The sequence below is a fragment of the Anastrepha ludens genome, chromosome 2 (genome assembly GCF_028408465.1).
Source record: "Anastrepha ludens isolate Willacy chromosome 2, idAnaLude1.1, whole genome shotgun sequence".
In the NCBI taxonomy this organism is placed as follows: Eukaryota; Metazoa; Arthropoda; class Insecta; order Diptera; family Tephritidae; genus Anastrepha; species Anastrepha ludens.
In genome coordinates, this window is record NC_071498.1 from 109,447,292 (window position 1) to 109,474,739 (window position 27,448).

The following is a 27,448-nucleotide window of genomic DNA, read 5'->3' on the forward strand; positions in this document are numbered from 1 at the left end:
CTACCATAACTTTGAATCCATGGGGAATTTTACAATCGACTTCCACAGAAAAGCGCCTAATGAATAATAATCTGTAAAATAATTCTGGACGTATATAACCTCTTAAATTATAATTTTTGCAACTGGCGCCGTATGTCAATCCTATTTGACACTTGTGAACTAAAAAACTGCAATATACAAACACGTAAGCAATGGAGCGCGTAAAGATCATCATAAAGATTTCCGTTAATTTTTTCATTCATTTCAAACATTTTTTGTTAGTAAAAACAGTTATTCAAAAACTTGACTGGATAATTAATTTTGCGCCACTTGGTATAAATAAATTGTTAACGATAACACCTCCACGTACTCAGCAACATCGGAAACTGGCAACTAAAAGCAGGCTCTAATGTAGTTTATGATTTTTCTTGTCCTACAGGTATTCGCTTATTCACCTTTGTGACTAATGAAAATATTAAAAAAGTTAAAGAAAAATGTACTCAAAGATCCTTACATTAGTATTACACCGATATAGTAGCCGATATTGGGGTCTCGATTTAATTGAAACACGCGTTAGGAGCGATATTTTGGCAATAAGGAGAGTTGAAGTCAAGCGCCCTGAATTTTTTTTTTTTCTAAAAATGGCATTGCCTGTCTAAAGCCAGGTAAATGTTTTCTTTGTACCAAACTATCAACAAAAGTATCACGAGATCTATGGCTATGTGGAAATTGTAGCAAAATGAGTAAAACAATCATATGAAAGGCGTTTCTCAGAAGAGCTGAGGCCCAAAGAGCCTTGTTCCTCCACACATGAATCCAATCATCACTTCGGAGCGGGTGTTTTGAAACATTTGAAGCGATAAAGGAAAAACCGCAACAGCAGCTGAAGGCATTTCCAAAATCGACCGATCTAAGATAATTATTTTGAAAAGTAGTGTTTAAGAAGTAAAGAAAAGTACAATTTTTGTTATACTAAAAAATTTCGGGTACTTTTTGTACAAAATATACGCACGCACTACTGGCTTAACTGTCGAGTCACTAGCTTTTGCTACTTTGTCGCTTGCATCGTAAATGTTGTCTTTGTATTTACATTATCAATATTTACATTTGGTCTTGTATTGAATGTATTACGCACATACTTACGTGCATACATATGTATGTAGCTAATGCTGGTATTGGACGAGTTAATATACTCCTGCCACTGTAGTGGGTGCATGGATGCGTATTTTCGTTATATCTATTCTTATGTTAATAGTGACACATACGCACGTAACAACAATTTTACTTTTGCTAAAACAAGCCACACGCAAATATACTTTAGATATACTTTTACAGTCACCCACATCCATGCACATACACCTGTGTTTATAATAATAGTAGCGCCACGATTTACTAAGTTTAAACATTTTTTTTTTATGTTTTCATAAAGGTACAGTGCATTCTGTAACAAAAACCCAAAGCCCCAAACTTTGTACAATACTCAAAAAACAAATTTCAAGAAATTTTTATCAAAATCATTTTTCCAATTATTTCCAGAAAAATTCTGTGAAAACAGTGTTACACATAGGTCATTCAATTTTAGTCCAATAAAAAGTGCAAGTTTCAAGCATCTGAAAATTTTCATTGATTTTTGACAATTTTTTTTCGCAGAGATGTTCAACATTTGCTTTCATATGAAATACCTTTTGAAGGAAGAAACTCCTCATTATCATAAGCAAAAAAAATTGTTAAAAATCAACGCGTTTTTTGAGCGACTTCAAACTTTCACTTTATTGTACTAAAATGTACAATAAAACTGCGTATATAAATATTACACAAGGTGACGCAAAACTATTTACCCTATCGAAAGATTTACAATTTTTGCAAATGGCGTCGTATTTCAATCATATTTGGTACTAGTTCACAGCTGCCGTATACAAACATAAGTAAAAATCTCCATTACTAATTTTTTGTTTTTGGTGAAAAAGTTATTCAGAAACCAAATTAGATAATTAATTTTGCACCATTTGCTTATAATTGCCGCTTACACCTTTTATTGGGTGTTTGAGTGAGATCCTCCTTGTATTAGGGGTTTGCGCTTTGACGCTTTTCGAGAAAATGAAAAAGCATAGCTGGCGGCCGCAGTAGCCGAATGGGTTGGTGCGTGATTACCATTCGGAATTCACAGAGAGGTCGTTGGTTCGAATCTCGGTGAAAGAAAAATTAATAAAAAAAAACATTTTTCTAATAGCGGTCGCCCCTCGGCAGGCAATGGCAAACCTCCGAGTGTATTTCTGCCATGAAAAAGCTCCTCATAAAAATATCTGCCGTTCGGAGTCGGCTTGAAACTGTAGGTCCCCCCATGTGTGGAACAACACCAAGACGCACACCACAAATAGGAGGAGGAGCTCGGCCAAACACCTAACAGAAGTGTACGCGCCAATTATTTATTTTTTTATAGTTGAAAGAAATGGAACTTTCATGAAATCTGCGAGCGCCAGATGGTTTTTTGTGTGAAGTCTTTTCATGGCAGAAATACACTTCGAGGTTTGCCATTGCCTGCCGAGGAGCGGCTGCTATTAGAAGGATATTTTCTATAATTTTAATATTCTTATAATTTTTTCATTCCTATCAACTTCATACAGTGAAGCTTTCTAAAGATTCTAATTAAAAAGTTAAAAATTAGTTACACAGTTTTTTGTTGTAGAATGCTCTATACTTAAAAAAAAATTTAAACCAAAACAAAAGAAAATAGTTAAAACTTCTTAATTTATAGCGTTACTATTTTTTTTTTTTTTTGTACACAGCTGTACATATGTAGAAAACACAAACACTTACGCATTCTTCACACCCCTGCTAAGCATGCAAATATTGTAAGCCCTTGCAAGCGATGGCCTTCCATTTAGGCATCTTACCTTCCTTCACCAGCTATTCACTATGTCCTCCGCATCATATTCTCCACACTTCGTCGACACTTTGACAAATATACAAGTGATACAATCAAAAGCATCGCATACATACATACATATTTACATATTCAATGAATTGGCTCAACATCAGTGTAAGGATCATGTTAAGCAATGGTTATTACCTTCCTTGCTGTTGCTAATGTTATGCCTTATATGTACACACACTCGCATATGTTGAAGAGTGCGTGTGGCACTCATTTTCAATTACTATGCCCTTAGAAATCGACAGTCGAAATAGCAAAATGAAGTGCGAAAAAATTCAATGATTTGTGGCGAGAGAAATGTTTACTCCTGTTATGCCTCATCTAACCGATTCAGCCACTTTGTAAGAATAAAGGAATTTATTAGTTTTGACAGGCTTTTGAATTTGAATTTGTTAGTCGCTTTGTTGTTGTGAAAGGCTTTTAGTACATCCATATTGTCAACTAGGAATCAGCGTGAATGCCTAGCAAATTTGATATTCAATCTTCTTGCCGAAAAGGGGTGAATCGTGAGAGCGGCCCACATTGCATGCTCTAAAAATTGCTTGACACTTCGGGGGCACATATTTACATATGTATATTTACACACAACCTAGCAATAATGTAACGATTTTTATCTCTATTGCTGCGTGACAACATTTGGAATTTGTATGTAGATATTTGTATGAATGCTCCGCATACCTACAAATATGAATGCTCCGCATACCTACAAATATTCGGTCTATTTGCCTTTGAAGTTGTTTTATTGCAAGCATCATCCTTTTTTATGTCCTTTTTTTTTGATTTTCTTTCTTTCAACTTTTTGCATTGCTCTCGTTATGCCTATTAAATTTCATTTCCATGCATTGCCACTTCAACATTTCATGGCAATAAAAACTTAATCAAGGACAATTGTGGCGATTATGCCCATCAGCCAGGCAATCAACCAATCTGACAATCACTCGTTCGGCACCATTTTTTCTATTGATTATGAACTATTTTCACTTGATATTATTGCTATTGTTATTGTTATTGCTATTGTCACTACTTTCGTTTTGCATGCAAATTTCATTACGTTTGAGTGAATCTATTATTTCTTATGCTTTTTTAGCGCAAGAATATAAAATTATACTGCTAGTTAATTCTCTGAGCGATTGATGAATGGCATTTATTATATTATGCATATGCGATAAAAATATATGCTTTTGTATTAGTACTCGTATTGTACCGAAAAAATGGCACTTTGGATTCGAATAATAGCCACTTTGCAGTTAACTGCACACTCAAACTCGCTCATCTGCTAATGAATACTAATTCACAGAGGCTGTACAATCTCGAAAATTTGTATGTATTTTGTTTGTCTACTTTTAAGCTGAATTTGGTCTATGTGATTTTATCTAATTTGTGAATTTTTACTGCAAAACTTTTGTCATGAACTATGCTTGGCAGAGCTGCCTAGTTTTTTGCATTTTTGCATATCATCCTTTCCACTCGAACTGCTGCTCTTTCTTTTCTGCTCTTCTCTGCCCTCTTCTAATCTTTGTTAAATCTTCATACCTGCATCTCAACTCCGCCGCTTTGCGGTTGCACTTTAGAAACTCAAACAGTGTGGAAGCCACACAAATACACACACACACAGACACACATAAGTAATCATAGCTGTCGTCAAAATTACTAGTTTTTAACTAGTTTACAACCAGTTTGCTATTAATATTATTAAAAAAACTGATAAATAATAGAGCCAGCTAAAAAAATTGAAGTCATTTATTTATTATTAGTTTATCTATTTACTTAGATCTTCTCCAATGCTAGCCCCTCGTATTTTTAGTTTGATTATGTCTTACGAAATGCAAATTATCAGCCCATGCATGCATTTCACGAACTACTAAGCCTATTGATCAGTATCATACCAGTTACTGAAGTAGCGCATAATAGACAAAAAAAATGTTTGATGAAAATCACCAGTAAATAAAAATTTATAAGGAGCATTTCAAAAATATTTTATTATGAATTTGAATATGTATTGTATCATATCTTAAAATTTGTTGTTTTACTTTTTAAATTGATTTTTATATTTAGTCCGAAATTAAATAAAAACAACATTAAAAGTAAAATACGTAGCAGAAGAATATTTGTTTTCCACACATCTCACATTGGACATTATATAAATATATGTATATATATAATTGGCGCGTACACCCTTTTCGGGTGTTTGGCCGAGCTGCTCCTCCTATGTGTAGCGTGCGTCTTGATGTTGCTCCACAAATAGAGGGGCCTACAGTTTCAAGCCGACTCCGAATGGCAATATTTTTATGAGAAGCTTTTTCATAGCAGAAATACACTTGGATGCTTACCATTGCCTGCCGAGGGGCGACCGCTATTAGAAAAAACTTGTTCTTAATTTTGGTGTTTCACCGAGATTCGAACCTACGTTCTCTCTGTGAATTCCGAATGGTAGTCACGCGCCAACCCCTTCTTTCTCGACTCCATCTTGGACCGCGTGGACATATTTTGCAATAGGCATTCAAGACAAGCTAAAATATGACTCAAAGGGTTATCGCCGCGGCATTCGGGACATGTTCTCGCATCCCTTCCGCAAGCATGGTACCATTCCCCTTATCCACATTGGACATTTTGCAACTAATAAAATTCGTGTCACTCCCTCACTAGTATGACTTCTTATATCAAATAGGAGTTCAGAAACTAGAATATTTACTAAGAGTGACGGAGAGCGAGTAACGTCCACCAACGTTACTTGTCATATGAAATAAATTCAAATTCGGACCTCAAGTACCGCCTCGAGCATCATGTTCGACACTGCACTGGCGTTCAAGAAGCAGCGAAGATAGCTCAAAAACTTGCAATAGCACTGGCAAAGGTTGAGCGTGTTGAATGCGGGTGGCCCCTACCACAAATGCTTTTTTGGCACCACACTGCGTATGAGTAACAAGTGGTGTTAGAGGTTACGCATACGTCAAGTTTTTCATTACAGATTTGCTTGCTTTTGACATGAATATTGTTTTATGTTTTGTTTTCGGTTAGAAACTTTTAAGCACTGTACATATGTACACACACATATGTGTATATCTGTATTTTTGCTTTTTGGTTTGCACTATTAAAATTTTCCTAAGATTTGAGCTCACATGCAAAATGTGCTAAACTTTTAGGTACATAAATGCTGCTGGCTGAAAAGATGCTCATATTTTTATGTTCTTTGTACTAATACTGTTATCTGAACTTCGCTATAAAATTACCAAAAATAATTTGTAGAAACTTGTGAAATTTTTGTGTAGTGAATTTTTAAGTGTTTTTCTTAAGAAACTCTCTTTACTTAAAAAAAATCAATTTTTTGTGTCACAAGCAAATTCTTACTTATGTACACAAAAAAATGTTTATATAAACAAGCAATTGTCTTCTTGTACCTCCATTTATAGTGTAATGAGATTGAGTGTGCCAGGTGGCAATGACATTCGTGTTCAGCACGTAGACTTGGCAGTTAAACATTAATTCGCTTCAAATCTTTCAAAAAATATTTTAAAGCATGAAAATAAAGTATTTTCAAATCTGAGTACATCTAGCCGACTGGAACACGTTGCACGATCGCACTATGCCTCCGAAATCTAACTGATCTAAACGAATTATAAGTAAATGGGGTTTAACCCAGTTTGCCTAAAAATTTTAACTTTATTGAAAATAGTTCTAGAATTGGTGTTATTCATGTAAAAGTGGAAAAACTCAATACCTATGATATTTTTACTACAATAATGCTTGATTCATTTTTTAACTAATTTAAACTAAAACTAGTAAAGTTTTAGTTCAGTTTAAATAAAAAACAAACAATTTATTATATAGCTAATTCCAGTTAAAAATATTTATTTTTAGATAATTAAAAATATTTTTTTTTTCATTTAACCTAAAATGAATGATTTAATAAAATTCTTTTTAATTTTCTTTTAAATTACAAATGTAATTTTTTTCTTAAATGCAAATTTTTAGTTTTCGGTACGGAAATTTTATTTTTATTTTATTGCCTGATGTAATTAAAGTTATATTAAAATTGTAAAACTCAATTTGAATTAAAACAGCATAAAATTTTCATTTGATTAAATGAAAAAATTTCATGAATTTTGTTGTTTTAATTTTCAATTCAAAATTTGTTCTTCTTTTTGTAATGTAATTTTTTTCTTAAATGCAAATTTTTAAATTTCGGTATGGAAATTTTATTTTTATTTTGTTGCCTGATGTAATTAAAGTTATATTAAAATTGTAAAATTCAATTTAAATTAAAACAGCAAAAAAATTTTCTTTTGATTAAATAAAAAAATTTCATGAATTTTGTTTTTTTTTTTTAATTTTCAATTCAAAATTTTTTCTTCTTCTTTTTAAATGAAAATTTTTATTTTCAATCTTTGGCTTTGATTTTATTGCTCGTTGTAATTGAACGAAAACCGCATCAGCATTACAAATAAGAAGTTTTTCATTTTGCATTAAAACTCGTTATTTTTGGCCAATTTTCACCAGCCTCTTTATCTGCACACAATCTTAGGCATGCCAATCCCTTGCAATAAATCAGGTACTTTATCATGAAAGTACCTTCTTTTAGCCCTTCAAAATATATTTCGTTGGCACGCTACTAATAGTGCCCGTGGGAGTTCACTTACCAGTTGCCGTACTATTGCACACACTTTCCTACACTCAATTCTCCTCTTTAACGCATACACCACCAACTCCACTTCGCCAATCAATGGTTGATGTTGTAAATCAGTTTGCTGAAAAATAAATTATTATCAAATAGAAAACTATTTAGCTTAGATATACGAAAATACACTTCGGTGCAGCAATTTTGTGCATATATACATACATACATATTGATACGTACACACATACACAAGCTACTCATTCGCATGCTCCTTCGCTTGCAATACTTCTTCGTTTCCACATGCCTCTATAGTCATTCTTTTCGGCAGCAAAGGCAATATTTTCTTTCGAATTGTTAACTTCTTATTTGCTTGTGGCGTACAAGTCAAGCGCAATAAAAAGTGAATACATTTTTACATGCGGCATTGCAGCACTCGAGCCAGCAGCAGCACACTCCTTCTTCAGTGAAGCAGCATATGCTGGTAGATCTCTCTCTCTCTCTCTCTCCTCCGCTCGCTTCCTCTGAATAGATGCCAATCCTGGCGCCCACTGTTGACTTCGTTTCCACTTCAGTGTGCACATCGAAGCCATCAAACAGCCGGATGTGGGCCGTTCTCCCCCTACGCCATCGGCCACCTAGTCGCAAGTGCACTTTTCTGTGCAATCCAATTCACCTTTACCTACCTACAGTCATTGACTAACTGCTTCCTGGCTTGCCTGCCTGCACGTCGACCGTCGATAGTTGGTTGACTGGCAAGTTTAAGTTATCTATAAAGTCCCCAGTTGATTCAATATTGAACACTGCCAACATTTCAACATTTCAACCAACCGATGCACCCAGATATTTGTATTTCACTATTTCTTCAAATTTATTGTGAACATGTGTGGGTGAGTGTGTGGAGGTATCTGTAAGTATACACTTGGTGCGGCGGCCTTTGTGCAGCGGCTTATTCCTCCTTTGGCCTGCGTGCATTCGTTGTGCGGTTTGTTTATGCACTCGGCTGTGTAAAAGGGATTTACTTCTTGGCATGCACAATTTTTCTGCTTCAGCACAAGTGCTGCACTTACTTACTCGTACGCCCTTGCACTCTTCTTCGATTATGCCCGGTGACGTTGTGTGAAAATATGCATTGCTGCGCTGCTACCCAATTTGTTGCATACTTCTCTACTTTTTCTACTAAATTCACTTCTCAACATTTTTTTTTTTTGCATTTGGCTGCTGTCAATTTCTGTACCATTCTCCAAATTCAGTATCTGGTTTGCATTTGCCTGCATTTGGGAAATTCACTTTTAGCCTTTGTTCAGAATTTTTTGGCCTAAGTCATGACGGGCGCTATCAATACACAACAGTGAGCTTTGTGCTCTATGTAAGTATTTGTGTATGCGCGTAGTTGTTGTTTTTCGTTTAGATGTGCTTAGTGTGCGTGGGGATGTTGCTAAGAGTTCGCTTCCCTGGCGCGGTCAATGTTTGCTTGCTCGTGTTGGCCACTAAACAACAATTTGCACTTTTCGGTATTCGTCTTTGGGGTCAATTTCTCAATTTGAATTTGTGGCAGTTTGTGGCTTTATATGGATTCCATTTGCTTTTGTACACATTTCGCTTAGTCGATTTTACAATATAAAAAAAAAATCGCATATAATGGCATTGGTTGTTGTTTGCTGCATGTCAGGTTTTATTGGGAATTCATTTCTTATGTGCTTGTTTTTCTACTCGCTCAATTCAATTTAGTATTCCCTTTGCATTGCCTGAGATTTTACCGCATCGTTGGTTGTTAGGAGTTGGGGGAAAAAAATTTCCATTTAAATATTGATAAAAATTAATATCTACAGATGTAGGTTTTAGATTTTATTTGCTTTCTGATGGCCCTGGAGGCATGCAGGTATAAACCCCACTGCTTGATCGAGCATTGTGGCATTGGTGTGTACCTGAGTTTCTTCATGTAGTGCACAGGACTGTTGGCGCTTGACGCATGCTCAATATCTTTTTTATTATATAGGAAAATACGCACCACCGTCAGCAGAAAAAATTGTTAAAAATAAATGCGATTTTGCACCTTCAAATCAAAATTTTAATAAATTCTACACTGATATCAATAACTTGGATATCGTAGAACTATCACTGTGGTAGGAAGTAGTTAACTATAAATGAGTTGTAACTTTCAGGATAAATTCAAATAATTTTGCATCCCTGGATAATTGTTAAAGCGTTGAAAAAAATTGTTTCACGGTGCAACTAGCTTCATTATCAATAAGACATATTAAAAGAAACGCAATGAAAAAGTTTTATATTTTGGTTTTACGGGATCATACATAAAAACTACATAGTTGTAAAGTATTGAAAACAGTAGAAAAACGAAAAGCTATTATCTGTCGAGAAAGATGAATATATCGACTCGGTGAAAACATTTCTTTTTTTTTTGTCAAAAAGCACTAACGTTTAACTCTGACATCGTTTTTAATCACTCGCATTTCAATTCTCCTTTTTCACCCACTTGCAAAAAATTGAGCTTAATTCGAAATGTCATAAAATCACAGACAATTTTTTTACGTTTTGTTATTGCTAAATATATATTTGATGTGTTTAAATAGTTTGAATTAATTCATAGTACTTAATTTGGAAATAAAATCAAAATCAAATCAATGAAAATTGCATTCTGCCCCTAGGCAGAAAATGTCAACCCGCCGAGTGTATTTCTGCCATGAAAAAGCTCCTCATGAAAAGCTCCTCCGCCGCCCGTTGGGAGGCGGTCCCTTCATTTGTGAAAAATTTCAAGATGTGCGCCACATATTGGAAGGGATGTAAGGGTTATTTATTATCAGTTTTTCTGTTTTTTTTTTTTTTTTGTTTCTTTAGTGTGAATATTTGAGTTAACTAAGCGTAATTTGTCGGAGTTGTAATATTTTTGTTTTTTAATTATTATAAAGCGACTATATAGCAAGCGTTTTGCCTAAAGTAGTGATATAGTCAGCGTTATCGAGTTTATTAGACTTAGAAACTTAAGTCAAAGCTGGAAATACGCCATAAACTAGATTTCCAGATCTTAATGTATTTGCACATATCTACATAGCGAGGAAATAGTTTACAGCTTCTGTTGAAAGTACTGCAGCGCACTGAAGTACGATTTTACTTCAAAATAAAGAAACTGTAGACGCGCTTTCCTTTGCTTTAAGAGCCGAATTCGTTTTAAAGCTCAGCTGAAGTATCATACTAGGATTTCTTCTTCATGCGCACCCTCAAATATTTCAACTATTTCCGTTTTAGCGCGAATATGAAACTTCTCAGTCTTAACTTATTACACCGTGTGACAAAAATCAAGATTTCTTGTTATTCAGGAAACTGTTCGTATGTACGTCAAGCTAAGTTTTTTTATTTTCTTATCAATTACATTTTTTTAGACGGCTTTGAAATTTCAAATGAAAGATAGTAAACAGGGCTATATACTTTATTTTCTTAGGTAAAAAGTTGAACTATATTTTATACGAAAAAGAAGAAGTTTGAGGTATCTATTACTATATGTATATTATGTATATCAGTAATCAATTTTTGTCTTTTTTTCAAAAACACTTATTAAAAAATAACAAGAATATTTAAGGATACATTTTTCAAAGGACACTATTGTACTCCATTTGTCCTGGTGAAAAGTAAATGAACTTACTTTTAAATAGCGGGCTGTATTGCCCTTCGTTTGTTATTCATATTAATGTCGTAAAGTGAGCGTTAGGTAATTAAACGAATTTTTCGAAAATTTAGTCCTTTGAAATTTTAAAGCACTTGAAAAAATTAAATGACTAAGAATCGAAAAATCTGATTAATCAGCATTGCCATATAAAATCTAATTTAATTTCACGTAAGTCTGAAATGTTTCCTGGTTAACTATTACTGTCGCACGGTGTTATAGTCACACACCTGCATAACTTTGGTGAGGTTGAGAAAAATTGTATGCCACCGACTCCGCATTGATTTTGTTGGCACTTTCATAGCCATTGGCAGTGTACTTCGTTTTGAAGTAAAACTTTTTGAAATGTTGCTTTTTATCGTAATTTATTGTTTGACAAATATGCCAACGAGACGCTGGTGTCGCGATGGCGGCAGACGTTCTCCAGGGATAGCGCATTAGCAGCTCTAGCGTTGCTGTGTTTGCCAAAAGTTGGCGGTCGCACCATTACTGTTAGCTGATTTCAATAAGCCAATGTTTTTAGGTGCGTTCACTGTGTGGATGTTTGGATATATGTATATGTATACATATTGTACATACCTATATACACACATATATACAATATACACATAAATGCTTACTATTATTTGTGTGTGCGTGAACAGAATTTGACTATAAATAAGGGGGTCGCTATTTGTTACTTTATTTAGGCATAAACCATATACCTAGAATACACATGGAGCCATGATTAGTCAATTGCCACGAACTCTTAAACAGCTTCTGAAACCGTGTAATTTAATTTTAAGAGAATTTTTTTTGGAGCCGCTGGTGCAGTCCAAGCATAAGGGATCCAAAAATGTAATAACTTATGTTAGCCTCTTTGGTGGTCATCAATGTTATCTGGGGGACATCAGAATCCGTTTTAGAGGTATGGTTCCTTCGGCAAAGTTTCTTATTTTGATCACTAGAATATGATTTTCACAGAGCAATGGGCGATTTTTTTTGCCTCCCCACAAATCGACCCGGCCTAAAGTACATACATACATACGCAAATATTAGATAAAGTAAAAAGTTCTGACTATTTTCTGCCTTTCGCTTTGAGTCACACTATGCGGCGCTTTAAAAAAAATCGTTTACAGTTTTATGCGTGGTGAAGCCAATTCTGTGCAACTCCTTCCTCAATGGAGGTGGAAAAAACGAAAATGCAATATAGTCTCCAGTGCCCACTACAACGATGCTGAAAAATCGGAGTAAGCATCCCAAAAAACATTTGCTGTTTATGTACCCAATACTGTATGAAAGGCTTATAGCTAAGCAGTGGCTCCCATCATTCCATTCTGGTAATATTAATCGAATATGAAGCACACTGTGCTAAGCCAATCGTCGAAAATGACGATACAACCGAGAAAATCATGGAGTCTGGCTGACATGTGGGAACTTATTCCATTGAAACTGAAGATTTTGTCGGAAACCCCTTTGGAACCATTTACATACATATATAGAGCTGGTCTCTAGAAAAAAGTCGATGTATGTATATATGCCACACGAATGGGCGCCACAAAGCGTTGGAGACATGGAGACACCTGCGATTATTTGCTCAAACGCAAAGCAGGTAAACAGTTTTTGAAGCGGGTGATAAATGATGTTGAAAAATGGGTCACTGTCAAATCGCGGTGGACGGGCACAAACTTTTGGCAAGCCCAGATTAAAAACTAGCTAGCTTTTAGACTCGTCAGTTCATAAAATATTACGCCTCATGTCAGCTGTCCAGCTCGAATATTTTCTTGCAAATTCCAAATGTTTTATTGTCACGAGTTTTATGCTTTGTTGTCAGGAGTAGCTTTTTTCGTGGGCTGCGAACTGCTTATCCAGTTCCATGTAGTCTTCTAGGTACAGTCATGTCAGAAACATTTAAGTTCACCTCTTTTTAACTTGTATCCCAGACTTCTTTGGATTCTCTTTGGAGCATCTTACAATTCTGCGATTGTCTTGGAGGAAAGTTTTTCGTTTTCCTCCTCTTTTTTCCGGCTTTTCTACAAATTTGATTGCATTTGAAATCATTTTTGCTGAACATGAAAGAATATGAAGAAAGAAAGAAAAATAAAATATCCGATCTGCTCTCAATTACAGAATCTGCTTTCGTTGTTCTGTGGTGCATTGTTTCTCTTGTAAATAAATAATAAAAAACATACTTTCTAAATCTAAATCTGTACAAAATTTTATTATTATGCCTTGAGTAACCTTAGAAAGCAAAAGGCACTGCTATTTCAATGTTGCACTCAAAAGGGTAACGACGCAGATAAGGGAGCCTTATTTACGTAGTTGCTAGATTTATTCAGATAAACTGTACACATGCGCAATCCCTTAACCCTTCGTAGATATTTGGCATTAAAATATTCTTTTGTGTGATTTATAGGCACTGCTATTTTATTGTTCATGGAACTATGATTTTAAGATTTAATTCATTACAAATGTATAGCCTAAGAATCTCTGCTATTGTTTTATGCTATAATTTGATTAAATTATATAAATGTTTCACATTTACAGTTCTTTACCTATTTATTTTCTGTAACTACCCATTTTCTCACAAAACTAAAAAAATTTTTATTCTCATAAATTTTTACTAATTTCTTGTTTTTAATTTTCTCTCTCTTCCTCGCAATTCCGACAGGTGTTTATGGAGATGTGCAACGTGTGAAAATCTTATACAACAAAAAGGACTCAGCTCTCATACAAATGGCCGAGCCACAACAAGCCTATTTGGGTAAGTGCGAGTGCGAAGCGCTAGTGCAGCATTTCGAAATTGCCAATTGTATTTTTTTCCTGTCTGTTCTCATTTAAAATATTTCATTTATTTTTTTACCTTAATTTTATCAGCAGTAATTCTGCTTTGATTGAATTGCATTAATTTGTGGCAAAATAAAACTAAAGCGCGCCACAGCAGTTAAGCCAATTTCATGACGGTGGGCAATCGCAGCAGCCAGCCAGCAAATTGTGATTCATAAATGAAATTCAATTTTTAATAAATACAAATAACCTCAGGTGGCATGACGAATGGGTCAGTGCAGACTTTACAAGAATTCACAGAAATAATTGAAATTTTCATAAGCTTAATTATTTGCATTGCAAAGTGTCCCAACCCAGAGAGATCTGCGCGAACTCGGAAACACCCCAGTAATGCCTACAACTACCGACCGACCACACACAGCAGTTCAAAGGATGGCCAAGTCCAATGTCATTGAACACCTACTTTCGCACCTTCCCTTCCTCTAGGTGTGCATGTGCGCGTGTTAGTGCATGTGTTTGTGGCACTGCAACGGAATGTGCACAACGAACACCACAATAAACGGCATTGCCAACAAGAAATTCCAATGATTTCATAAATACTTTCAGTAGTAGCTGAAAGGCCACCACCGCCGTGGTAGCCTCCTGCTACGCGCTCACCTGGCGCTCATCTCACGATGGCCGAGTGTTTATTTCGTTTAACGATATTAAATGAAGCTCGCTGCCACTTGCCTGTACATGTTGTGGGTCAGGCATCGTTTTGCTGTTTTATACCCGCGCACACTTATTCACAAGGGTATTACAATTTGCTTCACACAACGGTTATTTGTAACAGCATAAAGGAATCAAGATAGGTATAGACATATGCATACCAAATTAATTTAATTAATATACCTATTTCAATGGAACTTAGTTCTCTTTTTACGGGATAGTTTGGTACTATAATTCTGCGGGTCAGGAACCACGCCCACCTCCCATATAACGGTACCTTACGCACAAAATAAATACGATGCAAATAAAATTTAAAAATTGGGCAGTGCCACGCCTACTTTTGGCTAAACGCGTCTAACTCAACAAGCACTTAATAAAACTCGCCCAAACTTGGTGCAAGTAAAGATGCCCATCTCATTTAAATCCGACATGAATATGAAAAACAATTCAATGACCAATCCGTTTTTGAAAAAAAATATATTTTCATTCATCCGTGACTTACATACATACACTTGTCAGCGTGACTCTCACACAACCTGCTTCTTCTTGCCTTATATTCTTCATATAATCGCCGCTTGTGATGGACCCTACGTTCTTTTCCGTCTACTTAACAAGGTTGCCGCCTGTCTTTTCTAACCATTAAATAAATATTATGAAAACCACGCACACCCTCTATGTTAAGACTAAATGGCCGTTCATTTGTCTGATATAACAAGCTGTGTATAACTTTCACTGTATATGCGTTTAGTTAGGTAGGTAGGCAGATGAAATGGTTGAAGTACTACTCTGGCATTCCCTTTAAGTAGCACTAAAGCGCCGTTTTGGTACTATTATGAGACCACCAACAGGCAGATATCTATAGCCAGAGCTGCTGTTGTAATAGAGAAGATTGACGGGATTTAGGTTGGCGCTTTGCTCCAGACTGTCGAAGAAAGGAGCATCCAGTTAACTTAATAGTCTGCTGGGTTTGGCATTTACGCAGAAAGTGTTCGACAGACTCTTTCTCTGAAAGGTAACCACAGCTTCTGCAATGGGGGTTAACTGGTAAACTTAGCTTTTCCGCGCATGTGCCGATCGTCCAGAGACTGATAAAAACAGCTACGAGTTTGGAAGTCGAACGGTGTGGAGACCCAGAACTTTCTGAGTCTTTCGTCTATTGTACTGCGGCTAAAGGTTTTTCTATGAGTTTATTTGATTCTATAGCCAGCCAGCACAAATTGAATTTTAGTAAAGTGTGGGCGGGTATATTAAGTTTGGTCCGGAACGAATTAAGCACTTCCTTACTTGTTTTTTGCTAGTTTTTTTCATTCAATTATTGTTATATATATTTTTTTAGAGTTTTTTTTTTTTAATTTTTTTTTGTGTATATGTGACCTGGTCTACGAAAAGGTACCTTACGTGCGAAAACAAGTATTCGAGAAAACAGCAGTTAAAGTTTAAACTTCTAAAAATCCTTGTAACTTTTTTAAATATTATTATTATTTTCTTCAGCATAGATCACAATATCAACAAAATCACAAAAACATTTTTTTTATATATAAATAAATAAGAAAGAGTTAAGCAAATCGCAGAAATCGTTTTAAAAAATAAGTTAGCTTTTGTATTTTCGTATTTGTACTTTTCTTTTTTTTTTACTTTTAACAAACTTTTAAACAAATTATGACTTTCTGGTTTTCACCATTTTAAAGAGCCTTCCACACACTATTCGAATCAACAAAAAAGTGAAAAATGATTTTTTGACACGTAAGGTACCTTTTCATAGACCAGGTCACATATATGAAAAATGAGAGACTCACGAAGTTGTCAATAACCTTTATTTTTACCTTCTAATACACTTTTAACAAAAAAACAAAAAACAAAGCGTTCACAATCAAACTTAGTTTTAGATGAGCTTTTGAAATATTTCTCGAATCTTTACACAGGCCACTCATCGCTATTATGTAATCATATATGTCTGCAAATATTTTATTTAGCTTCCCTGTATATAAAATATTATTGGACTGGTATTTATATTTTCATTAAAATATTTCATCTTATTTTTTAATGTGAAATAGTTTTCATTGGCATTACCTGGCCCTCCCTCGTACACCACACCAACTACTCGTTTTCTACCTAGCATGCATGTGTGAATGCATGTATGTAAATATCTATGTATGTATGTATGTATGTAAGCATGCATGCATGCATGCTCCTCTGAGTGCATTGATGTATAATTAAATATTTGATTGCAAAAGCATAACAAGGCATTTTCATCAAAATTCTCCACAATATCACCGGTATGCATCACCTTAGCTACATACCACCTACCCCATACTTGCCACCAATTCGTATATCTTTCACTCGCTCGCTCACCTTCTCGCCTGCTGGTTCATAACTTTGTTGGCCCCAATGGCATTTATAATGCCACAGAATATTAATAAACAGCGGTGTATAAGGATAGCGCGCACTGGTCGTTCAACAGTAGCGGCATCATAGCAGTAGCAAAATAACAACAGTAACAAACAAATAAACAAAAAGTATAAAACAAAAAAAAAATATTACTGTATTGGTATTTTTGCACTAACAATAACAATAGCGGTTGTTGGGAACAGGGGTAAAAGCAATAAATGGAAACTACTGCGGCCTGCGGTTGCATTCGATATTAAAAGCATTTTTGTTCGATTTCCGGTGGAAGCAGTCAGTTACAATCGTCCCCTTCCCCTCCCCCCATCATCTGGTGCTCGCACTCACTCCCTCTCCTTCTCCTCTCACACTCCTACACTAATGTATCGACACTTACTCACACCATCGGTAAAGGCCGCTGTGTTCCATTGTCGTCGTGCACAGGTGGCAGGTATTGCATGGTGAGTGGTGGTTGGTTCTGGTGGTAGTGGCTGCATCGTTGTGCAGTCGCATATTGCACTACGTTTCAATGTAGCCTTAATACTCTCATACAGCATACTTCATTTATATAAATATTTCCCTTCACACATCTCTTATCCGCCAGCTTATAGGGGATCTCCGCCCATTTGACTACCTTGCGATTGTTATTTAATTAATAAATTTCAGTATTTTAAATATTTCTCCAATATATGCAGTTGCAAACATACATACATACTTACCTGCAGTATAATGCAGCATATTACGATGGCGATGTAAGCTGTTGGAAATTCAATGCTTTATTATTAAAAAGCCCTTTGTTTACAAAAGCGAGAGGAAGTGGTGGAATATTTTCGAATGGTTTTTAATTATATTAGGTGAAGTAAAAACTCTTCAACACATTTTCGCTTTACATTGACGTTTAAATTAACATAGTAAAGCAATTGACCCAGAGTAGCAAATGATTCCAAAAACTTTTCTAACTAGCCCTTAACCCTTAACGGACTGAAAGTATATTCTAGTTTCTAGGTCCAAAATATTTTGCATACAAATAAGTATTGAGTATACTTTTTGTGCAACTATTGAAAACAAGATATGTTTATGCATATTTATATATCTTTTATTAGATATATTAGTAGGTATATTTAGGGTAACATAATACGCAAGATTATTCAATTTTTTTATTTGTTGCCTATAATATTTGCATCTAAAAGTAATATTATATAATAATGAAAATGGTTGTATTGTTTTTTAAAAATATTCTCCTTGGAAATCAATACACTTCTGCACTTTCATGAAACAAATTTGTCACTCCGAAGTGGATACTTCAAAAACGTGCTGTTTAAAGGCTTCAACAGCTTCTTGAGGCATTCAAAAACGTTGACCTCGCATTTTACTTTTGATGTTCGGTAGCAAAAGGAGGGCATTAGGTATCAAATCAAGCTGTAAGTCAGATGAATCATAAATTCGATATTTTGATTAAACTCCCTTGTGTGAGCCGAAACGTAAGAGCACGCGTTTGGTGAAGGATGACTCTTCCTCGGCGGTTGGTTTTCCATAATTCTCCGTAAACTTCTGGCGAACAAATGATTGTGTATCACTTAGAATTGACTGCTTTAAGCTGCCCTATTGGTACAGTTGCAACATGATCAGATTTTCCAGTTTATGCGAAAAAACAAGCGACCATTTGCTTTGAGGTGCTGCCTTCGCGAACAACTCTTGTTGGATTAAGCTCATGTTAGAACATCCATACAGTCGAATGCTGTTTTGTTTCTGTGTCATATGCATAGGTCCAAGACTCGTCACCTGCACCGATTTCATGGCATGCTTTGAAGTGGCTGAATTGCTTCATCATTTTTTTACATCAATCGACACGAGTCCTTCTTTGCTTTGCGGAATTATCAAATTATGTGGTATCCAGCGAGAAGAAATCTTCTTGACGATGAATGTTGTTGTAATATTGAATATATGCTGGTCCCACTAAGGCCCAAGGATACCTCTATCTCGCGATATGTCACATGACAAACAATCTTGCGTTATCAACGCACAGCATTAATTGTTTCTAGAAAAGCCACCTTATAAAGGCAATCCTTTTCTTACATTCTTATTTCTTCTACCTAATGTAAATGTGCCTGGCTTGAGAGTGAAAATATCAAAAAAAAAATCTTGTTTCTCATTTCTCAATTGTTGCCTTTAGCGTATGTGCTGAAAAAATGTTCAGACAGCTGTAATGTTGGCCGTGGAAGTCTTTCGAAGGGAATTGTGTTTGAATTTAATGGCAAGGTTTATTCTGTCAAAAAAAAACAAAAAAAAAACATCATTCAAACATGTTCAAGCATCTCTTATTTATAGCCAAATTAAATTAAATTTCAAATAATAGATTCCATCTACTTAGTAGATGTACCATCTTCTGTATACAGGGAACTTCCAAACATTCTCTTTATAAGTGGTCACAAAAAAATTGTATGCATCTGTTAAATTTTTTTTTTTTTTTTAACGCAAATTAAATAAAAAACTAGAAATTGAGTTTCCATTTAATTAAGCTCTGTAGCTTTTCTGTGGCTCTCAGCTTTCCATTGAAACTTTTTGCAAACGGCTGAAAATTCAATGTAATCAAAGTAAATAATTGATAAATCTGTACCTGCAAACATGCGAAACAAAGGGAAGAGAAGGGAATAAAAACTTGTCTTTGCGCGTATAGCCATTGCAAATATTTATAAATAGTTTACCTACATTAATTACAGTTCAGTATTTGTACACGCACACAACACATACAAGCAGGATAGTCGTCGTAATGAGTCGGCCTGGATTATTATTATTATATGCCACGCCACTCTCTCTCCGCATACCGCGCGGGATGCTTTCACTGCTTTCTACATCTCGAAAATTAGAGTTTCCGGGAGTTGCAGTGTTTTAACGTTGTCTACAAAATGTACAAGTCCACGGTGATGATAATTGCTTAACATCGATGCCTAGGTCGGAATATTTTATATATTTTCTGCCTATGTTTTTTTCACGTTCTTGTTAAGGAGGATCACAGGCATCTTTGACACCTATCCGCAACGGCTTTTGGACTCGCATTGCATATATAATGCAGTTTGTTGTTGGGTTCTATTACTCTTGTGCGGCGAAAATGATGTTGGTTAGCCATAAGTGTGCTAATTTTTGTTCGACTTGTGGGCTCAACAAGTATTTTCGATAAACGCCGTGAACAACCAATTCAGTCCATCTTTGAATCTTTTCATATGTTTATGTGATATTCCTGATTTCAGGGGTATTCTAGTCTAGAGGCCCGAATTTCGAGCATTTTTTGACGATGAATAAAAAAAAAGCTATTAATATTTTTACGATACATTTTTTTATCATTTATTTATTCATATATTAGGAGCACACAAAATAAATTTGAAAAAAAAATGAATTTTCATGGAGTTATGCGTCCTTGAAGTGGAAGGGGGGAAAAAAAGGCAGTGTCCCCGTCGTCCCGATTTCTACCCTTGTGGTTATCTGAAAAAAAAAAATACAAATTCTTAATTAATATGAAACATTTTTCCATAAAATGGCGGCTACTCAAAAAATTGAGTTCGATTTTTCTCTTATTTTTAAGCTTTCTCGAATTGTTTACACATATTAAAAAATTGAAATTTCCAGTTTTTCGAGCTTCATACGATAGAGATATATTTAAGGAATATTCATGACAAATTTCAAGCAAATCGGTTGATTAGAACTTGAGATATCGTGCCGACCGTATCGAACGAAGTAGTTTCGAGAAAAACACTTTTGAAGTTCGGCGTCCGCTCAAACCAGTCTAGCTGTCGCGTCACTAAAATAGTTGTAGCTTCGAAAATAATTCGAATTTTGAAAAATCCCTTTAGGGAGATATTTTTGAATAGTTAAACTTTCAAACCCCCTTCATAGGATTGGTCATCTGAAGCGGGATGTAATTATCATCCGCGGCTATAACAGCCCTGTGCAGCTCGGATTGGGAACACTTTTGTTCAAAATATCCCCTGATATTTAGGGTTAGTTTAACATGGAAGGATCCAACATCAATCTGTCCTCTGCCGGTCACTTTCCTAGATAGCATCATTCGAACAACAGAGCTTCGGAGTGCATTGGGTTCAATCATAATCGTACGTATTATTCGTTGCAGATTTTCTATGTTAGTATTGATGGTCATTTTACAATTCCGAAGCTATACGATACCACCGGAAAGACAAATGAATTTACAGTGCGTCATTTAGTTGGGGTTTTGCATACAGCCTGAAAATGCTTTACTTGTATACCTCTACCGGTTCCATTTCTGTTACGTTGAGACCACCAATTTCGGCCAATGTTTCCAAATTGTGGAAATTTACTTTGAAAAACAAAAATCTATTACCGAAGTTAGAGCACAGACGATATCATCGGACCTTAATTCTTTCTAAATGAGTAAGGAGCTGCCGTTACGGTGAATGGCTAGCCTTGCTGACTGAATTTTTGCTTCCATAAATTAATCAGCTCAACATCGACGATATTTGGTCCCAACGAAACGGCGCAAAAACTGAAGCCAACATTGTCGCCATACGGCCAGATTTATTGGAAAAAGTAGTAAAACATTGGACTGATCAAATGGACCATGCAACTCGTAGCCGCGGCGGACATATGCTGGATATCATATTCAAAAAATAAATCCGATACGATTATCTACCAACATTCAAGTTCTCGAGCTCTTAAAAAACGTCCCGTACATACATATGTACATATTTATTTATAACATATTCAATTATACCATGTGCGATTTAACATAATTATTTTCTTTGCAGCGTTCCAAATGATTTTTCCGTGCCTAAAAATTAGTAAAATTGATATTTTTCGAAGCAGGCTCTTATTTTTATTATGCTGTTTAGCTTATGAGGGCCTAGCCGATTTCTTATTTTACAATTAGTATCTGCTGTAATCGAAAAAATTTATTTTTTTTTTTCATTTGAAAATTCATACACACCATTAAAGTTTTTATATTGCAACATTTCATAACACAGTTTACCAATGGGAAGATTTTTCACATTACCTTCTTTTAATTTTTAAATTAAACTGCTATGTTTTTATACTCAAGACATATGACTTCAACAGCAGGATTGTTGTTTTTTCCAATTAAATATTGTGTGTGTTTTTAAACGTCAAATTCCGTCTTGTGTTCAGCTGGGCCACGAATCTTCAAAATTCCCACTTTTTATTCTACAAGCTTTATATATTAAAACATCTTTCCCTTTTAGCTAATTTCTTACTACAAATTACCACAAAGGGGAAAAATTCCCCGCGTTTGGCATCACTGCTTACAGTTATGTTACGTTGGTTACCACTCTCCATGACAATACAGAAAGCCCCATTGCAGTTAGCTAATGCATTTTTGTTAGTCCTCTTCAACGTTGTGACCATTTCGCATTGCATCTTTTAGGCGCATTATACATTTTCATTCATATATACATTTGAGAATTAGTCATGCGAATTTCTCTAATAAAATTTTATAATCCCATCATTAGAACAGTCAGCATATCCAAGTGGCAGCTTTGAAAAATGTTGCATACATTTGGGCATTTTCTTACAGTTCATTCTTTTTTATTAGCTGCATTTGTTTACCCTTCTTACCCTGTTTAGCCCCCAGCCATGCAAAAATATTTATGAAATTGCGTGCAGATGTTATAGTATGTTCATTGTTTGTGCTTGTGGCATGTGGCTGTCAGTGCGCTACTTAGTAGGTCGCCGCCACTACTTAACTGCCGCCAATCTCAATTTTTCGTTCAGCCACCTCTATTCAACGTTCTGCCCACAACGCATGTCGTTTAGCAGCAAATGGGCGATGACGATGAAAGGCAAACGAAGTGCACTCACCCACACTAATGCTCTGCCATTTACACATCCTTTCTATTCTATGCCACACATGTGGCACGCGCTCGCACTCCATTGCTCTATTTCCCTTTCGCTACTAATAACAGTCAATTTTGTTGTTTGCGCAGCGGTTTTGTATTGTTTCACACACATCCATCCATACATACATAAGTGCATAAATATGTAAATATGTGCATATACAGTCTAGTTGCCGACACCGCAGCCAACAGCATTTTGTGGCACTGCATGTTGGCTATTGTTTTTGTCCATGGCTAACACATTGTTGCCACTAAACGCTACTGTTGTCGGCATTGCTGGTGTTATTCTCATGTAGTAGCAAAGCAATTGCTCCAATTTTATAAGCATGTGAGTGCGCGTGTGTGTGTGTTCTTGTGTTGAACATTAATCGCTTGCGTTTTAAAATTACATTTTCGCCTAATCTAAAATGCATGAAATTTTCCGTTGGCTGGCCACTAAACAAGCAACGCCCACGCATTCACACAAGCACCTACACACCCACTCATCCACTCACTGAGCCAATCTAGCATTCACACTTTGTGCTATAAGTGTTGGTTGCATTTTTTGGGCCAGCGCCTGTGACTATTGTGCTGCGCCTTACCGCTTACGGTCACCGCCTGTGACTGAAGAGTGAGAGGAGGTGGGGAAGTTAGCCTGGGTGCCACAGTCACTTACTGTTTCCTGGCGCTTAGTGTTGCTGTTCCTGCCATTGGTTTATCCGCCGCTCGGTTAGTTGGTTGGTTGGTTGGTTGGTTGCTTAGACTTCCTGTTGCTTAGAGGACTTGTTGTCGAGGTCGCTGCTTATTACACTTTCTCTGTGTTTACTCTGCTCATGTATGCGTGTTTGTGTATGTGGATGTGCAGTATTGCTTACATGCTTACTAATTTGCGGCGATTGCGGACGTATTTATTTAGATTACGAAAAGACTAATTAGGATTTTTTCGAATTAAAGTCCGGATACCCATGAATATTCAGCACCGAAGCATGCTGCTAAAGACTAGCATTGCACGCAGAAGCGGCGAATTATGAACCGAATGTTGTGTACTTTGTGTATGGTATTATTTAAATAATGTTTAATTTACGGTGCTTTTAATTTTTTAGTTTATTTTATGGTACTTTTTAATTATCAAAAATTGCAGATTTTCGAATATACAGATACCATTTTATTTTAAAATTTGCAGTAGCTGCTACTTAGTTTTGCTAATTACACTAAGCCCGGTGATAAAAAGGATTATTATCAAATTTAAGTACTGAAAATACTTAATGTAAAGTTCTTGTTAGTTAAATTTATTCAGTTTCGCTAGTTGCGATAGTAAAACCAACTCTCATAACACGATGCTGGTTTTTGCCATGAAATTTTTGTGTCAACGTTCTAATAAATTCTATTGGTTAGTGCTCTGTATCACGTTATATCTTCGAGCAAACCGATTTTTATCATTTCTTAGCTTTTTTCACTGAAGAACTCGACATTTTTTTAATTTCACACAGTATAATGCTATGAGCATCAAACGAAAGAATAAAGACATGGCAATTAAGCAAAGCTCCCACATTAAAATCTCTTGAATAAAAAATTGCAGAAGATCAAATTTTAACATTTTCCTTGAATATACTTCAAGTAAAACCAAATATTTTCGCCAACAAAAATTAATTTTTTAGCTTAAATTTTTTTTCTAATATAAAAGAAGAAAGTCGTGGATATTAAACAAAGGTCCTCCATTAAAATTTATGTGAATAAGAAATTACAGAAGATCGAATTTTAAAATCTATCCATTTATTTGGATTAAATCCAAATGTTTTCGCACCAAAAATAGTTCAAACGAAAGAAAGTAAAAAATTACAGTAAATTAAATTTTAAAATTTATTCTTAAATATTCTTGAAGAAAAATCAGATATTTTCGCCAACAGAAAAAATCATACATTTTAAAGCTGCAATTTTTTATTTCTGTTCGATTCCTAGTTTGGTGAAAAACAAAACTCTAAAATATCCACTTTATAAAAAGTCATATATGGGTAAGACTCCGTCAGAAAATATGAGATTTGCAAGTGGTCTTTCGATTTCTTTGAAACTTTGGGAAATATTAGTTCTATTCTTACATTCGAGCCTAAAAGGATTTTGAAAAATTTTCAAAATTGAGTCATCTACGCCATGTTGAAAATCGGGACCGTGTTTTTCTCAAAAATCAATATTTCTTGAACCGTTGGATGGATTTCAATGCAATTTACAGACAATATAGAAACAAATAAGTAGTTTAAATTAGTATTATGTTAAAAAAAAAATTTCGAAATTTTGACCAAAAAAAAGTCAAAAAAATTTTTTGAATCAATTTTTAGTTGATTTGGCCAGTTTTTTAGATTTTCTGTTATACACGTAACGATTCCTTATGATTTAACCTTTATTTTGAAAAAAAAATTTTATGGTGTCTATAATAGTTCTCGAGATATTGCGATTTTAGTGGAAGCGCGCACGCACGGTTTAGGTAACAGGTGTGCAATGCGCGCTGCGTTATGTGTTCCTGTATGAAGTGACTGGAGCAGACTGCTGCAGGTCTGTGCGCGTTTTTCTACTCCCGCGCTGCGTAACCGCGAACTTCACGGTGCGCGCTTCCACTAAAATCGCAATATCTCGAGAACTATTATAGACACCATAAATTTTTTTTTTTCAAAATAAAGCTCGAATGTATCTTACCTAGAACTAATATTTCCCAAAGTTTCAAAGAAATCGAAAGACCACTTGCAAATCTCATATTTTCTGACGGAGTCTTACCCATATATCGTATCATACGGTAATTCCTTCAAAGATGTGCAACTTATTCAATTTGTTTTATGGTTTCGAGAAATTTAGGGTACTAACTTTCAGCATCGAGCACGATTTCGCAACAATGTGCGAAATATGACTAGTGATGGAAAAATTCAAAGAAAATATAACTACAGCATCTTTGGTTTCTGAAATTGTTTCTAAAATCGAATTGCAGTCCTCTAAAGCCGCATTTTAATGCGTCAAAAATTCAGGTTATAAAGGGTGGTTAAGTTTCAAGGGCCGGTGTTGATTTTAAATAACATACAGTTTTTTTAAGAAATTATTGTCTTTTCTCTTTATTATGATAATATGGGTGTGGCTCAATTACGTATGTAACAAAATATCGGCCAAATAGCCGCCGCGGCCTCGGCGGCACGCCTCCATCCGATGGTCCAAATTTTCGATGACGCTGAGGCATTATTGAGGTTATATGCCGTTAATGTGCCGAATTAACTCATCCTTTAGCTCTTGAATTGTTGCTGGCTTATCGACGTATACCTTTTCTTTCAAATAACCCCAAAGAAGGAAGTCCAACGGTGTCGTTGACGTTTAGGTGTGGTTCACATTCAACATCGGTCCTTGAAATTTAACCACCCTTTATATTTCAGCCTGAAGCTAAATGCATCAGCGGGACCTTTTATTGTAGCAAACGGTTTCAACTCATCAGCATCATAAAATTGAACGGTAAACCTTGTCAAAATCTAAGAGAAAGCTATGCATGTACCTTAGTAACATTTGCTGTAATTTGAGGTTCGTTCAACCTAGTATTAGTTCGACACACCAATTCATTTAGTCGCTTTACCATGTACCTGCATTCAAGATATTTCAATGCAATTCATTCACAAAGCCAATATTTTGGAGACTAGTGTAAAGCACACTAATTTTCAGCTTTGCATGTCGGGTTATGCCTTGTGACCCCGACACACAACATGCGAGGTGAACTTTCAGCAAAAAATATCACGGCTTACCATCTCTTCCAAACTCCAACTGTTTCTCTAGCCTAAGTGAGTCGCTTTTATGATGCTTCCCATGTCTGTTCGAAGTCACTTATCTTCCACAAGAAGATTTCTACAGCAAATTTTCTTGTTTTTTTTTAATATTTTTATGTTTCTGAAAACATATTAGGTGAAGAAATATACTCTGAGCGTTATTCCAATGTTATCGGTGGTTGATGTTGAACGAACAGCGCTCGCATCCGGTGCAGATTCTCTAACGCACCAACCCGCATGCTGTTCGCAGGTTTCGTCATGCTTTTACTACATACATACGAATCGTGCAATTTTTAAACAATATAAACTTTTTAAATACAAAGTAAGAAAAACCTGATGTTTTTGTGAAAAAATGCCGGGCCTCAAGTGGTTAGGAATATATGTTTTCTTGAGACCAGAAGTGTTACTCTGTATTCCATATGCAAAGCCATGCGATTCGAAAACTAATGCGACAGGCACTTGATGCTCTCAATTGCTTTCGCATTCCTATCTCAATGTTGCCTTCTTCGCTTTTTCGCTTATTTCTTTCTAAATTTGGCATTACTGTCAGAAACTTCAAGGAAGTGGAAAACAAAGCCAACAGATAAAAAATGTAATCAGTTGGAAAAAAAATGTATTTATATAAAAAAAGTATTCTCTAGCTTTATGGAATGTTTTTTAGAATCAGGAGAGGGTTGAAAGAGGAATCATACGAGATAACTCAGTGATAAAAAGTGAGTTCGTTTATTACTAGTATGCATAAAA

General features: G+C 35.5%; 1 protein-coding gene across 4 annotated transcripts in view; it reads left to right on the plus strand.

Annotated features, from left to right (window-relative positions):
- LOC128855067 (polypyrimidine tract-binding protein 3-like) overlaps positions 1 to 27,448 on the plus strand; it is a 181,268-nt gene that overhangs the window by 112,789 nt on the left and 41,031 nt on the right. For all 4 annotated transcript variants that reach the window (XM_054089663.1, XM_054089665.1, XM_054089664.1 and 1 more), the window contains exon 7: positions 13,853 to 13,945. In XM_054089663.1, the coding sequence (XP_053945638.1) occupies positions 13,853 to 13,945 (93 nt within the window). The remainder of the gene's footprint in view (positions 1 to 13,852; positions 13,946 to 27,448) is intronic.